The 15,347-nt window shown below is 36.2% G+C and overlaps 3 protein-coding genes across 5 annotated transcripts in view; 2 read left to right on the top strand and 1 right to left on the bottom strand.

Moving 5' to 3' along the window:
- LOC110838771 (metabotropic glutamate receptor 3) overlaps positions 1-4,652 on the top strand; it is a 59,254-nt gene extending 54,602 nt beyond the window's left edge. For 2 of the 3 annotated variants that reach the window (XM_087349087.1, XM_087349088.1), the window contains 3 exons: positions 2,225-2,308; positions 3,602-3,721; positions 4,308-4,652. In XM_087349087.1, coding sequence (XP_087205213.1) covers positions 2,225-2,308; positions 3,602-3,720 — 203 coding nt within the window. In that variant the 3' untranslated portion in view covers position 3,721; positions 4,308-4,652. The remainder of the gene's footprint in view (positions 1-2,224; positions 2,309-3,601; positions 3,722-4,307) is intronic. The other variant, XM_087349089.1, reaches the window with a different exon arrangement.
- Positions 4,653-5,882: 1,230 nt separating this feature from the next.
- LOC110838785 (uncharacterized) lies at positions 5,883-9,646 on the top strand. Its single transcript, XM_022082372.2, has 5 exons — positions 5,883-6,374; positions 7,023-7,135; positions 7,891-8,024; positions 8,745-8,910; positions 9,356-9,646. Exons 1-5 carry the CDS (start codon positions 6,185-6,187, stop codon positions 9,554-9,556), a joined length of 804 nt encoding a protein of 267 aa, XP_021938064.1. The 5' UTR covers positions 5,883-6,184; the 3' UTR covers positions 9,557-9,646.
- An 848-nt stretch (positions 9,647-10,494) lies between these two features.
- On the bottom strand, positions 10,495-15,259 carry LOC110838779 (uncharacterized). The gene is made up of 4 exons (XM_022082358.2): positions 15,128-15,259; positions 14,668-14,790; positions 13,659-13,815; positions 10,495-13,286 (listed from the first exon to the last, which is right to left on the bottom strand). Exons 1-4 carry the CDS (start codon positions 15,192-15,194, stop codon positions 10,583-10,585), a joined length of 3,051 nt encoding a protein of 1,016 aa, XP_021938050.2. The 5' UTR covers positions 15,195-15,259; the 3' UTR covers positions 10,495-10,582.
- Between the last annotated feature and the right edge of the window lie 88 nt (positions 15,260-15,347).

The raw sequence follows: 15,347 nt of genomic DNA, 5'->3' as shown, positions 1-15,347 counted from the left end.
TTCTACAAAAAATGGCTTCCAAACTGTAGCTCGCTAATCCTATGTTTATATTTTATACAATAAAACTGTCAGTAGCTCAGATTGTTTTGTGTCGTTTGATGGGATGAAATGGAAAGGAAAATGAAGGAAGCGGTCGTTGCCTGATTTAAGTTACGAGACCGGCAGTCGCCTGGAAGGACTGACAAATGCACATGAAACAGTCAGATGGGATAGCCAGACTTCTTGCCGAGATTTTAACCTGGGACCTTCAGAATACGAAGCTGGTGGTAGCCATGACAGTCAGTTCTCAACAGCTCAATTCCAGCTACCTGCGGGAAAACCTGGATTTGTTTCCCTGAATGGGCAGAGGTTTTTCTATTCACCGCTGCATTTAGAATGATTCTTCAGTCAGCCCGTCTGCATTTTCAGTGGGCTGTTTCCACATCTGTAAAGATGACCACAGCATCAGGCATGTCTCCACGCCTCCTATACTCCTTTCTGGCATGAACTAACCTAGGGACTCATTGTATTATAAAGTTATTTTGAGAAGTCTCGGTGTATAAAGTATATGCACATGGTACAAGTAGAGTGTAAATACGTACGCATATCTGTTTTGGTCGCTTTGCATGATGGGTGAAGAAGCACAGAGTCTATGTAATGAACCAGTCTCGACTACAAGCAAGACTGGTCTGCTGATTGGTCAGTTTGTTACGCCTACTGATCACTTTACTAAGCTGAAGTTTCTACAAACATTTTGCAGTAGTGAGTTGTAAAGTTTTTGTTTTGTCACAAAAAAATAATCCAAGCTTCAAAAAGGCATCTAGATTTTTAACACATTCCAGTACTTTTTGAGAGTAAGATATTTGTGGAAAATATTTCCGTACTGTCTAGGGGTCATGAACTGCAGATTTCTGAAAGTTAATAGAAATTTGTAAACAGATGTCAGCTTAGAACAGAGGGAATTTTTAATAGTGATTTGCATCAAAGCCAACACTATTTAAATTATATTATAAATTTAATAAAATATCTTTCTTCAGACAATAGAAGCATGCTCATTTGTTTTCCAACCGTCTTTATCGACTTATATATATTTTCAAAAATTTCAGAATGTCATTTGTCAAGATTCAAAAATGAAATTCAATGTGAATCATGGGTAATAAATTATTTTAATAATGGGTCAGACTGGGCTATTTTGAAATTAATGTGGACAACAGAGCCCATTAAAACTGATTTACTTAAAAAAATTATCAAACACCTAATAATTATTATCACAGAATGAGGTTATGTAATTAAAGTATCAAACACATGAATGTGAATATAATAAATATGGACACAATATCCTAATTCTGTGTGTTCTGGGGTTGATAACACAACCAAATCTTGTGGGGTTCACTCAACTTTATCATATCAGGTGGTAACTATAGCAAATGAAAGCCATAAATACGTATAAATCCTGCTTGGGACCCAGAGTACGCACATCTGCGTGAATATTTTTTTGTTATTGTTTACTTTTGTGATAACAGTATGTTCTGTAATTTACAATTGCATACAAGCTCTTTTCTCATTTCCATGGTATTATACATTACATCGTGATTCTGTTTCTGCCTCAGGGATTATAATTTAAATCAAATGGGGCTGGAACAGTCAGTGAGTTAATAAAATCAACTAGTCACCCAGACTATTAGCCTTGTCAGTTAATTAGTCGGTCAAGTAGTTGTCTCTATAATTAATGTTGTGTCTTCTTTTTCCGGATTAACAATGTTTGTACATTTTCCGGTACCCTTTACTGGTCCCCAGCCTTTTTAGTTGGCTTGATCTATAGGCATTCGGTAGGACTCCTTGGACGAGGGATCGACCCGTCACACAGGACAGCGCAACACAGAAAAACATCCATGGCTTGAGTGGGATTCGAACTCACAGTCCCCGCGACCAAGCGGCACAAGACCCACGCCTTAGACCGCGCGGCCACTGCGGACCCCATGTTGTGTCCTGTATTTTTAAATATAGTCTAATCTAAAACTAGTTCAGATAATTAAATCGTTAATTGTGGATTTTATCGTTACATAAAGCCCCTTAAGTGTCACGTCTTACTGTGGGAATAATTAATTTTCCAGTGGTTTAGGAGAAGATGAAAAGTGACAAAATTTCGTATTGTATAACTTCAGTTTCAGCTTAACAGCCGTCCTGACAAACATTACATAGACTCAGCTGTAGTTACTACCTTGCACCACGTGTTATGTTTCAGATCGAGTCGCACTGGTGGCAGCACCTCCAAGCTACACGAGAATGTATCACTACTACCCATACTGTTACTATCCACGGTACCCAGGTGGGTGCAGTATCCAAATTTTGATACAAAACATCCTGTTCAGACCTTGAGCACAAATTTATTTCTCACCACATCACAACAGTCATACAGCTTTAGCATGTGGGTTAATTTCTGCTTCAAGAATAAGCTACGAGCTGTAAAAACAAGATTGGATATCAGTGCTTTTTGGAGTGCACTGAAATTCCAAAGGCGTTCTTGACACCACATCACTGGCAGTGACAACAGGGCAACCCAGGAAATAATAAATCCAACAATGGTATCAAAGGCAACAGTGGCATTCATGGTCATTGTTGTAGTAATGTTACTGGAGGTGGCTTCAGTTCACATTGTTGCAAGGTGTCCCAACAGTGACCTTGGTTGACACTGTTGCTACAGTCTCTTCCAAGAATGACCTCAGGTCGTAGTGGTTGCCTAGTTTCAAGGAATAATGTGACAGACAGACACAGACAGGCCCGTAATGGGTGTGAAGAATGCCTAAAAGGTGGAAAATAAAGATGCGTGTCATTTCCATATTTCTATCGGTCTCAGAAAATTTAGTTACTTTTTGTCACACGGAACTGAAGTTGGTAACATTGTACAGATGCTGTAAATGTAGTGTATACATACTTAATTTGAAAGACATTTCTGGTGATTTGTCTAGGGAATGCTGTGGGTTGAATCTCAGTGAGTGAGTTGCATTGATGATTGTTGATTCATTGTTTCTCAGCTGAAGGACAATGTGGATGTTGTGATGTGTGAAAAGATTATGAGCAATAGCAGCAGGTGCCAAACATCTGACGGCCAGGTAGAGTTTTGGGGGGTGTGCAGTTCGTATTGACTGACATTTCTAATTTTTTTTGCTATTTATTGACTTTATAAAGCGAAAGAAATATGTCCTGTCATCTCTCAGCAATTAGTGTTTTTGTTTGTTTGTTGCTTCCTAACTAACTAAGTAGATGGCTTACCGAACCTGAACGTTCATCACCGAATTAACCAAAGCCCTCCACCAGACCCTGTCCTGGGCCAACAAAATCCAGTCTCTTTCGACCCCTATCTCCCATAGATCCCGCCTGACATTATCCTCCCATCTACGTCTAGGTCTCCCCAGCATTCTCTTCCCCACATGTATTTCTTTCTTTCCCGACCAGTCATTAGTCCATTCATCTATCACCTGAGGCATGCGATAGGGGGTGATTAGCCTTTTTATGATTAAATTCCTCAGTTACAGCTTTACGCCTACCAATTGACCAGTCTTACAGAATTTTGTTTTAAAACCTGTAGAATAATGACCACTGTCACTATTTTATCTTTCAGGAGGTTTTTATGTGAAACCTGAGGATGGCAATTTGTACACCACCCTGGAGCCAACTCTTTCCAGCAACCCCAATGTGTTCTTCCAGAGAGGCGGAGTCCACCCTGGCATGATGTACTGAGGTAGTATTCAGTCCTCAATTCATTATATTTGTTGTGTAATTCTTGTTCTTGTGTTTCCATGGCTGGAATTCAGTAAAAGAACTTTGGATTTTTGTGGATGATGGTTAATTACCACATTCATAGAAACCTACCACTGGACCCTATTCTGAACTCGTTCTATCCAGAAGACAGCCGTCTGCATATTTGCCACTGTCCGAACCTCAAATCCTACCAGTTCATTCACAGTTTTATACCATATTTCTTTACAAACAATTTTAAAATAATCTTTCTGTCTGGTTAGGGCTCCCAATTTATTTCTTACCTTTACATTTTTCAGCCAAATATGTATATGCTTTCATTCCTTTGTCCACGTATCCTCATTTCTTACAAATCATCGCCTTTATTTCATCTTGCTAATAATATTCGGCGAAGAGTACAAATTTATTATTTTCTGCCTCATAGATGTAAGTTAAAAGTTAATTTCCATTTTCTGTAAATCATTCTAGAAATTCTAAAGTTGTCTTATAACAATTTATTAAATTACCTTCTTATTGTTTATGCTTCGCCCAAAGTTAATAATTTCTCAAAACCTGTTTCTCTGTTTCAGACGATGCTGTCGATTTAAGTGCGTGACAATGTGAACTTAGAGAGTTGCAAAATGTGTACACGTCAGAGACGCAGTGTCGAAATGATCTCTTCCTAGGTTATACTTGAGCCAAGAAGAATGTAAAGAGTGTACAAATTCTAGTGTTTTTATTTTATTATTAATTTTCATTGTAGTACAGGGATCTGTACAAATATTTATCTTCAGCATATATTGAAAGCAACGAAAAAGTTTTTGTTTAGTGCTTTTACACTTCATTGCTAAATTCTAACTGTAGTAATTTAGTAAGCATGTCCAGTTGAGAAAATTTACTAAAATGTTTGTCAGTAAAGCTTTGACGTATGCGTATTTATTGTATCTGTGTCATTTCCTGCCCCAGTTCTCGCACCCTGTCTGCTCTTGTCTTGACCAGCAAATGACTTTGTGTTATTTCTGTGCCATTTAAATTTAATGACCAGACCCTGCACTAGCCTGGTCCTACAATTGCACCTGCTAAATCCTAGTCCCTTTTAACCATGCTCATTTCCATATCCTTCCCACATTCCTAATGTTGATCCTACCATGAACATACCCACACCTAAAATTTCCCTTCAATCAACTATGCTGCTATTATTCCTATTAGCTTGATACATATCCTTACCACATCCTGAACAAAGTCAGAAATTTTAGTGTTGTACAAAGGGCAGGGTAATACAGACTGAGAGGGACATATAAATACCTAGCCTTATATGGTGTCAGGTTGATCAGTAAGAGAAGCATCTATACAGCCAGCAGGAGAGATAGGACACACTACATAGATTTAGGGAGGAATCTCTATAGACATTATTATACAGAGGTATGGAGCTGTTCATAAATCTACACATACCAGGCAAATAGAAAGGCTGGAAGCCATCTGCAAAAGCCAGTATTGTAGAGAGGTAAACTTGAAATAATATAAAATGACTGTCTAGCTAGTCATGTGGAGATATATATATATATATATATATATATATATATATATATATATATATATATATGGACAAGTCAAGAGTGGATAATTTTAAAATGAAAATATTAATAAAAATGTACATAATATCCTTACTACCATACTATATTCATGTCTATATTCTGATAGAAGGGCGATTACTAGCTAACACATAGCAGACTGGCATTTTTCTTCACTCAAAGCAGGAAGGTAACCATCTACATGTAATATCGCACTGTAGTCAACAGTAAAGAAGTGACTGTGGCATAGTTAAAGTTATCCTATAATTCAGATGAAAGGACTGAAGAAAAGCATATGGCGAGGCAGTTCATGTTCATTCATGTCTTTGCCAATATAGGGCGAAGCAGCTAACCTAGCTTTTAGTTTTCGATGTTTCTATCCGGGTTATAGGATACTCAAGGAGGTAAACGGGCCAGAAAATGTTCGCGGGCCCATTACTTAATACCTTCCCAACAGATGGCGCGGCAATGCACTTATCTTTACATTAATTCATGCCCTCGCCAATACTGTTGTCAATAATAGGATGACTTCGGAGTCCTGAATTCTGAGATGTCAATGATGATCTTGGTCCACAGACCGAATGACCACCGGTATGGTTCAACGGCATAGGATGCGGAAGGGAAGGGTAATCCACCGCTTTAAAGATCCTCAGGATTTCCCAAGTATCAGCTGCAATCCTAGGATTGATTACAACAGAAGAAGAAGAAGATGATGATCTTGCAATCAGAGGAAATCAAGGAAATTTATGATGACAGAGATTGGCTACACTGCTAAAATGGTCTATGTTGTGCGATTATCTGTTGAAGTGCGGTGACTTAAAATTAAATTATAAATATTGTTTTGATATGTATTCGATTGAATAACAGGCTCATACGTAATTATCAAGTTCTGTAAAATGTTCCAAATAATCAGGAATTTTGTACGCGTTGGAAGAATAAGCTTAGACGTACTTAACCTTAAAGAAACAAGACGCAATGCTGGACACAGTAAATGGGCTAATATAAAACATGTTAAAGCAGCAAAAGACAGCCAGAAGTCGTTGATATTCCAGAAAATGGGTCGGCTTATTCGCCTAGCAGTACAAGGAAAGTATCGTTACAAGAAGTTAATTCAAAATGAGTTTTAGTATAATTCACAGCTTGGAAGCAGAACTACAGTATGGTGAAGGCGTTGTATTCCACCCTCGTTGTAACATATTAACAAATATACTCTGTAATAGACAGACTTTACACTTTGAATTCTGAAACCTGTTAATAATTTTTTTATTCTTTCTTAGTATTAGACTTGAAACAGCTCCGTTAAACGTAAACCTAATCCCATGAATTATAATGGATTTGCTTTTAATTCCATTTTCTCATTGTAAACAGTATTGATTTAATGAATCTTGTATGTGATGTAAGACATATAAACTGTTACTAGGCATGGTGTAATCTTGAGAAAATGCAATGTTGTTACTCTTAAGTTTGGGTATCTGACATGGTTCTCATTCAGTGCATAGTGAATCCTCTTTATTCCTGTTGTAAGTATGTTATATATTTCTTACTTGCTTTTCAAAATATATTTTGTTTTTTGGTGGAATAGATGAATTCTGTGTGCATAATTTAGCATTGGAAAGATGTATTTGAACTATGTACATCCATTTGGTTTTCATTTCTGGTGGACAAGAATAATTGCACATGAGACTGCTTAAAAATTAATATCTGTGTTGCTAATAATTCAATTATACTTTTCAGAAGGTGGAAGCTCTGACCCTAACTTTAATTCTCAGTTATCAAGTACAATTCTACAAGCAAGAAAATATAACATGCCATTTGCTTCAATACAGAATGCAATCAAACAAGGCAAGGTAAATGATAACAGAATGTTAATTTTGATAGTTATTGGTTTTACCCCTGACAGACTTTAACTGTATATAAATATCCAACAAAATACTTATCGTCACTGAAATCACTACATAGTTCTAATAAGATATGTACAAATTTTAATGTCAGATAAAGTAAAGCCTAAGTAATTTGTGTTATGTGCGTACTGATTTAAAATGGCATTTCAGTTATTGATATTAGCCTGTGGTTTTGTAATCTAATAATTTATTTTATAAAGTGCTTGAGTCCATATGAAGGTTTTCCTCTAGCAAAATGACAATTAGAAATCAGTCTGGCATAGAGAAAAGGCCCACTGAATTTGTTGCTACTGTCACCATGAATCCTTGTTGTTCTGGTTGAGACACTCTTCATTCACAAAGAGAGTTGGAGTGTGCTTGTTTCATCTAGCTTCTCAAAAACATTTTCATATGTCTGAGAAATAAGAAACTTAGTTTTGCTGCAGCTAGATTTTCATAACTATAGCTTGTCCTAGTTTCAATAATTTGTCCAGACTGACTGATGTTTCTCATGTTTTTTCAAACTTGTTTATGAATATTCTAGGATGGAGCCACAACCTCTTCCTCCTTAATATGTAATCATCCAAACACTTCCCATTGATTCCATATCCTGTACTATTATTTTGAAGCCAGAAAGACATAAATAAACAAAACCAAAATATAAAATACTTATGAATAGTCAGGGCTAGGACCTGTAAATCTATTATGTTTCTTTGTTTTAGGACACAAAATGTAATGCAAAAGTATGCCACTTTGAAATCCGTGGTCCTGGTGGTTGTACTATCATAGTGTCTACTTTAACTGACAATCTTAGTAGAGTAAGAGCTGGACTCAACACAGCTGTAAAAAAGTGCAAGTAAGTAACTTGTGATAGTTTGTGTATGAGAGATCCAGTTTGAATTCCAGTTGGTGCAATACTTTGATGAAATCTCCATTGGCATTCTTAACATATTGAAATCTAAAGGATAAGAGCAACTTACAGTAGAGTGACCTTGTACCAGTACCTATTTAGCACACACCTGTTTATCACCTGCCATAAACTTCTCAAAAAATTATGTTACGTTCTTATTAGCCCCTACATGAACACATTATCAAAAAATTAAAATGTATATTGAGAAATAAGAAAATAAAAAATATGGAAATATTGGAGAAATGTACAAGGCATTCCCTACTATACAAGAGTCCTTGTGTTTTACTGAGGCAATCAAAGTGTCTTGAAATTGCTTGGTTTTGGTGTTTATGTATGTTCCTTCCAACACTGCTTGCCTGCTCACTGTTGTGACTTTTGCAGTAAAAACTGTTCAACAATTCATGCTCCAGGAATGATTTGTATTCTATTAGAAGTACCTCACAGTGTCATCCTAAACTAATCGATTTGCCAACTTAAATATTTTTTAAATTGTTATTTCAGTTGAAACTAATGTAAGTATTGCAGGAAAATTTGTCTGTTTGATAGTTAAAAATAAAGTTTTAAAAGAATATATTTAGTGTAGTCATACTGTCATGCCAGGTTCCACCATTAGGCATTAGTTTAAATAATATGTATATAAGGTTAGCTGCATTAATATTCTGGCAGTTCTTCATTTACAGATGGTGCAGTTCCAGGACTATTTGAGCATAAAGGAATGGTTGAGGCCATACCACCTGAAAAGACATCATTGGAGACAGCTGTAGATCATGCTATTGAAGTTGGTGCAGAAGATGTAACTGAACTGGAAGCTTCAGAAGATGATGTGTTGCAAGTATGTTGTATGTTGCCAATGCACAGTAAGTGATGAATGCTTCCCACATATAGTGGACTGTTTGTGCATTTCTTCAGTCCTTTCATCTGAATTCTAGAATAACTTTAAGTGTGTCACAGCCATTTTTTTCCTGTTGATTCCAGTTCATCACTAATAATTGTTCTCAGTGCCCTGTATTACATGTTGCTGGTCACCTTCCTGCTTTGAGTGAAGAAAAATTTCAGTCTGCTATGTGTTAGTCAGTAATCACCCATCTATCAGAATAGGGACATCAATATAGTAAACTTACATTTCTATTAATATTTTTATTTCAAATTATTCTACCAAGATTTTGTTGATTAATAGAGTTTTGTATCAAAATTATAAAATGCTGAAAGTACCTCACTTTAAAGGGTGATGGCAGATGATAAATGTTATGAGAATGGTGAGATGTGTTGTGTTGCAGTTTGTTTGTGAACCACTAGTTCTGAATAAAGTGAAGGGAAAGCTGGAGAAGTTGCAGTACAAGATCAAGACAGCTGACTGTGAATTCATCCCAAAGAGACAAGTCACCCTGAGTGATGCTGACCTTGAAGTTGTCAAGAAACTGTATGATAAACTGGAGGATGACCCAGATGTTGTGAGATTATATGATAACATTGCGTAGTACATCATGTGACTAGTTTCAGAAGGGGCATCGTTACTGAATTTGGAGACCTATAGCAAACAAATTTATATTCATAAGGCATATATTCCATCACTGCTGTTTCATTTCAAGTCTTATATACCTGTGATCATACCAGTATTTACTGCCATCTCCAGGAACCTTAAACAATCAAACTGTAAGGGGTATCTTACTAAATAATGCTCAAAAGATGAACCAGAATTTGAATTACAGTTACATTTGTAACTGATTAATTTCCAATTACATAAATTATTTTGACACATAAACAAACTTTCAAGGTACATAATAGGATTTTTTGACCAGCTGACTCTAGGAATACTTTTTAAAATAGGCCATGATCATTCTCTATCATACACTTCTCATATTATTATTCATAATCATATAGACATTTGAAGCATAATTTTTTTATATGGGTTGAGGTTTGACATTACATATATAACCTTGTAATTGATAAAACTTATGTCAATCTATCAATGTTTTTCTAAAATGCTGCTCTTGTATAGTATTCACCTGAATTCTATTTTGCATGTTTGCCATTTCCATATATTCTCTCAATTTCTGTGGGCCTAGCCTCACTGAAAATTAAATTTCCTCCCATTCATGATTTTACTCAGCAGGATAAACAGTAGGGCACTGACCTCACACGTTGAAGGTTTAAGGTTCAAAACAAGCCACATCCAGTGCACATGATCCTAAATTCCTCATATGTAATGAAGTCAAAGAATATTACAAATGCCACGGTACCACATGGTTTTGACTCCATATTTTGCTGTCAGCTTCATCACCACCCTATCAGTGGCATTAAATTGAATTTCAACCTATGGAACCTTACACTTAAAGTGGACTCTTCCCCATTCTTCAGGAAGGTAGGGACCAGGAAGATCAAACAAGCATAACAGGGAACTTCAGAAAGGAAAACATTTTCTCACTTTGGTGTTTAAATTCATTCACTGTGATCAAGAGCAACAGAAACTGTGTAAACACTTTTTAAATGTTTAAAATTTCAATTCAGTAACAGCCATAACCTGGAATACTAAATAAATTTGATCCTCTAAATCTGATAAGTGACGGATCTACAAACTGCGCAAACGCAGACGGTTTCATCTTTCTTAAACGTACATCAATTTTTTCGAAGTCAGAAATTCTAATATTAGCACCAGCAGTGTTCTTTATATTAGAATTACAAACATCTTGTTTAAATTTGGTATTATTTCTAGCCTCATTTGAATCTTCAACATTCTCTGACGGTTCTTCACAGTTCTTCCTGTTGTGGCTCTCAGCATCAGTTTCTTCCACATTATATTGTACAAGTGTTTGTTCTTGAATGTTATGTGTACTTCCATCTTTATCGTACTTCCGTTTCTTCATCTTCTGTTTTCTGGCTTCCTCTTCCACAATTTCATTATGTTCCATTTCACAGTGATCCACTTTTTCAGAATCCCTGTGAACAGATTTCTTGGCCTTTTTCAATTCCTTGGATGAATATTTTTTCTCTGTAGTCAGATCTCCTGCTGGTATGATATCTTGATAGTAAACAGATTCATCGTTCTCTTGTAATAAATTCTTTGCACATTTCTTTTTAGATCGATTACAGATTGTAAGAGAACTATCGAAATCGCTTTTCCCTGTTTTACCTTGATCCCTTTGTTCATCCTCTGTTCTTTCTGTCACTTCCTGTTTCAGTTTTCTTTTCTTTTTCTTGCAATTTGAACTGTTCACATTGTCATGATTCAATAATGTATCATTTGTATGTGTCTCATCTTCCCCTCCATACGCGGCATCTACGCTTTCAGCATATTTTTCTTGTTGTTTCTTTTTCCTTTTTATTTTGTTGTCCTCCACTTCACAACCATATATGTCATTCTTGATGTTTGATTCTTCAGCACTTCTTCCATTTTGTTTCATTGTCTCTTCTTCCTTCAGCAAATGTTCTTTTACTTCTTGATCCAATTTATCGAAATAACTTTTCCCTGTTTTACCCTGATCCGTTTGTTCATCCTCTGTTCTTTCTGTCACTTTCTGTTTCAGTTTTCTTTTCTTTTTCTTGCAATTTGAACTGTTCACATTGTCATGATTCAATAATTTATCATTTGTATGTGTCTCATCTTCCCCTCCATACGCGGCATCTACGCTTTCAGTGTATTTTTCTTGTTGTTTCTTTTTCCTTTTTATTTTGTTGTCCTCCACTTCACAACCATATATGTCATTCTTGATGTTTGATTCTTCAGCACTTCTTCCATTTTGTTTCATTATCTCTTCTTCCTTCAGCAAATGTTCTTTTACTTCTTGATCCAATTTATCGAAATCACTTTCCCCTGTTTTACCTTGATCCGTTTGTTCATCCTCTGTTCTTTCTGTCACTTTCTGTTTCAGTTTTCTTTTCTTTTTCTTGCAATTTGAACCGTTCACATTGTCATGATTCAATAATGTATCATTTGTATGTGTCTCATCTTCCCCTCCATATGCGGCATCTGGGCTTTCAGCATATTTTTCTTGTTTCTTTTTCCTTTTTATTTTGTTATCCTCCACTTCACAACCATATATGTCTTTCTTGATGTTTGATTCTTCTGCACTTCTTCCATTTTGTTTCATTATATCTTCTTCCTTCAGCAAATGTTCTTTTACTTCTTGATCCAATTTATCGAAATCACTTTTCCCTGTTTTACCCTGATCCCTTTGTTCATCCTCTGTTCTTTCTGTCACTTCCTGTTTCAGTTTTCTTTTCTTTTTCTTGCAATTTGAACCATTCACATTGTCATGATTCAATAACGTATCATTTGTATGTGTCTCATCTTCCCCTCCATATGCGGCATCTGGGCTTTCAGCGTATTTTTCTTGTTTCTTTTTCCTTTTTATTTTGTTATCCTCCACTTCACAACCATACATGTCTTTCTTGATGTTTGATTCTTCAGCACTTCTTCCATTTTGTTTCATTATCTCTTCTTCCTTCAGCAAATGTTCTTTTACTTCTTGATCCAATTTCCTTTTCTCTGTCCTGTAATGTGAATAACTTCCTCTGTAATCATTCATTTCATTTCCATCTATTTTTTGTTCAGCTTCCCTTCCTTCCATATCTGGATTTTCTTTTTGTTTCTTTTTCTTTTTTCTTTTATGTTCCTGCTTTATCATATTATCTTTCTCTTCAAAATTAAATGCACCTTTCTCACTACATTGCTCAGTATTTCTTTCATCAATTTTTTCATCATCCTTTGGCAACTGTGTGCCATCTTTTGCCTCTTGCTTCAGTTTTCTTTTCTTTTTCATACATTTTGAAAAAATTTCACTGTCACTATTCAGTACCAAATTATTTTCTTTTGTTTCCTGTCCATCAACAAACATTCCCTGTGTGTCAGAGCTTTCATTGTTGTTTCGGTTCCGTTTCTTTTTTGTTCCTATCTGAGCTTCAGGTACACTCTCTCCAAATTCCATCCCCACTTCTTCTTTCTCACATTGGGACTCTGCTTGTTTCTCTTCAGCTGCATCATCAATATTTTTATATTTCTTAATAAAATAATCATTCATGTTACCCCCGTTTACAGTTGTTACTCCATATAAATTGTCTACCTTCCCTATCAGGGTGTTCATGTCATTGTCTCTTGCCTTAACATTGCTGTAATCTGGAATATCACATTGTTTCTTAACACCAAGAATAGAAGCTAGATCCTTATCACTGTAAGTGCTTATGTCTTTCCCACGTGTGAATTTGTGGTAACTGGAACAGTGAAAGACAGGAATGTTACATTATTGAACATACACCCTGAGATCTTCATTAATTATCAGCACTAAATGACCAACAAATAGCAAATATCAAATTTATGTATAGGGATATGCAAACTGTGAATTTTAATGGCTTGGAGGAAATACTTACTGTTCTGAACATAGTAGTGAAGAGAAGAATCCCTTTTTCATTATTGGAAGTTGAATACCAGCAATCCAACATACAGCCAGTTCTGACTGATATATATGGTGGCAAATGTATGACATACCACAGTTGCCTTGTACAGAGTGGTAATATTTCCCAGCTCATTTGAAAACATCCCTAGCTATCACAAATATCAATAATCAACACAATTAATGAACTCACTGGACACGGGCGCGGGACTGTCGAGATCGGAGCTCCAGCGATTCATTCCCCTTGTTAGGTGCTGCAGTATCATGAGAACTGCCCAGTTCAGCCAGCAAGTTCTCAAATTGTGACTGCTGTTCTAGCCATTCATCCCCATGCTCCTTGTAGCCAATGCCTATAATAGGATAGGTCCTTGTACAGCACATCTATCTTTTATGGAGAAGCTTGCTGTCAATTAAGTTTAAAAAATTTCTTGGCCTCTCCTGTCTCATATGTTAAGGACATCATTAAAGGAAGACAAGTCTGTCATCTTCAAGATATGTTTTAAGCAAGTATGAAGGTTTTACCAACAGACAGCATTTATCAAAAAAGTGTCAGTATTAAATTGTACTGTGTTATTTCTGTTTCTACAACACTCAAAAATTACTGGTATGAATGTACAAGGAGAAGCAAGAATTGTGTTATGATGTTTCCTTTCCATCACTTCAAAAACCACTGTACTATAACAACTTTTCCTCACAATACATCAAGCTTCAAGAGAAGGAAAATGTCTCCAATAGCCTCTTATATTTAATCCCCAGCCTCACATACTTGTGGTTCAACCTGTTGAAGTAATAAGGCTCTGGGGTCCAAGTCATGGCAGTATAACCATTCCATCAAAGTTGGCAGAAATATCACATTAAACCCTGTGCAAAGATGAAATGAAGATAGCATCCCTATTATAGGACTCACTGCTTTCTTGCCAGCAATCAGTTTGTACATCTTGTTTTCAAGTTTCATACAGAACAAGCCTAACATGAAGAAATTCAGAAAGATCACTGAAGATATAGCATGAAATCATAACAAGCCACATATTCAAACAGCTGACAGGATGACGATAACGATAATTTTGTCTTCTCATTTAGTGCTAAATAATCTCTGCTTACAAACTAGACTACCAGCCACTACTGTGACCAGGAAGAGGAGGATTCACAAGTGCACAAAAGTATACTGCTTCCACCATGCAAACCTCAGCTCATGCACTTACATTTCTTGTCAGATTTGTATGCTACTTTGATGTGTTCAGTGATGCCTTGCTCATTAGCTCCCAACCCACAACCAGGTTTCCATCCCATCCTTTCTAACATCTGCTGACCAAACTTGCTTGTATCTGAAAGTAACCACAATCACAAGCTAAAATTATTCAGTATGGCTTAGTCCTATATTACTTATGTTGGTACGGTTTGTGCTAGGGCCACTAACCTTAAATATAATCTAAATTCAGTGACAAGCAAATAAATGTGTATAGGTTCTCAGCTTCACAATTACTTCATTTAGTTATTGAATAAAGCTGTGCCATTATATACGTGGGGCAATACAATCAAATTGTGTGACTCGAAGCATAAAGTTTAAGGTTATGTTCCAGGTCACGATATTCATCAAACGCTGAATGTGGGTATGCTGTGCATTAAATGATAATGCCATAAGAAAGAATGCATGCGGCGTACCTTGACTCCAAAAGTTTCCACGAGGATTTAATGACCATTTTACGCGTTTCTTTCTCTCGGCGAGCATACTGAGGAGCGTGTTGAAATATACGACAAACCACCATATCGATGTGCAACTCTTATGTTGTGGCAACGTGTTTTGGCAATCGAACGATCTCTCGCTTGAAAATATGAATTGTGTTATTGTTGTTATTATTATTATTGTTGTGTACGTGAAGTG

This window comes from Zootermopsis nevadensis, unplaced genomic scaffold, assembly GCF_977971745.1.
Source record: "Zootermopsis nevadensis isolate Lab colony 2312 unplaced genomic scaffold, Znev_1.0 Znev_ptg000015l, whole genome shotgun sequence".
NCBI lineage: Eukaryota > Metazoa > Arthropoda > Insecta > Blattodea > Termopsidae > Zootermopsis > Zootermopsis nevadensis.
This window is presented reverse-complemented; position numbering and strand designations above follow the sequence as displayed.

Excerpts from the sequence above, each read along its gene's own strand:
- LOC110838779 (XM_022082358.2), bottom strand. The coding sequence starts at position 15,194 with ATGCTCGCCGAGAGAAAGAAACGCGTAAAATGGTCATTAAATCCTCGT. Across the intron at positions 13,816-14,667 it reads ATACAAATCTGACAAGAAAT|GCATTGGCTACAAGGAGCAT; the intron begins GTAAGTGCATGA and ends ATCCTATTATAG. Across the intron at positions 13,287-13,658 it reads CAGTCCCGCGCCCGTGTCCA|TTACCACAAATTCACACGTG; the intron begins GTGAGTTCATTA and ends TCACTGTTCCAG.
- LOC110838785 (XM_022082372.2), top strand. The coding sequence starts at position 6,185 with ATGTTCCAAATAATCAGGAATTTTGTACGCGTTGGAAGAATAAGCTTA. Across the intron at positions 6,375-7,022 it reads TATTCGCCTAGCAGTACAAG|AAGGTGGAAGCTCTGACCCT; the intron begins GAAAGTATCGTT and ends TATACTTTTCAG. Across the intron at positions 8,025-8,744 it reads ACAGCTGTAAAAAAGTGCAA|TTCTTCATTTACAGATGGTG; the intron begins GTAAGTAACTTG and ends ATATTCTGGCAG.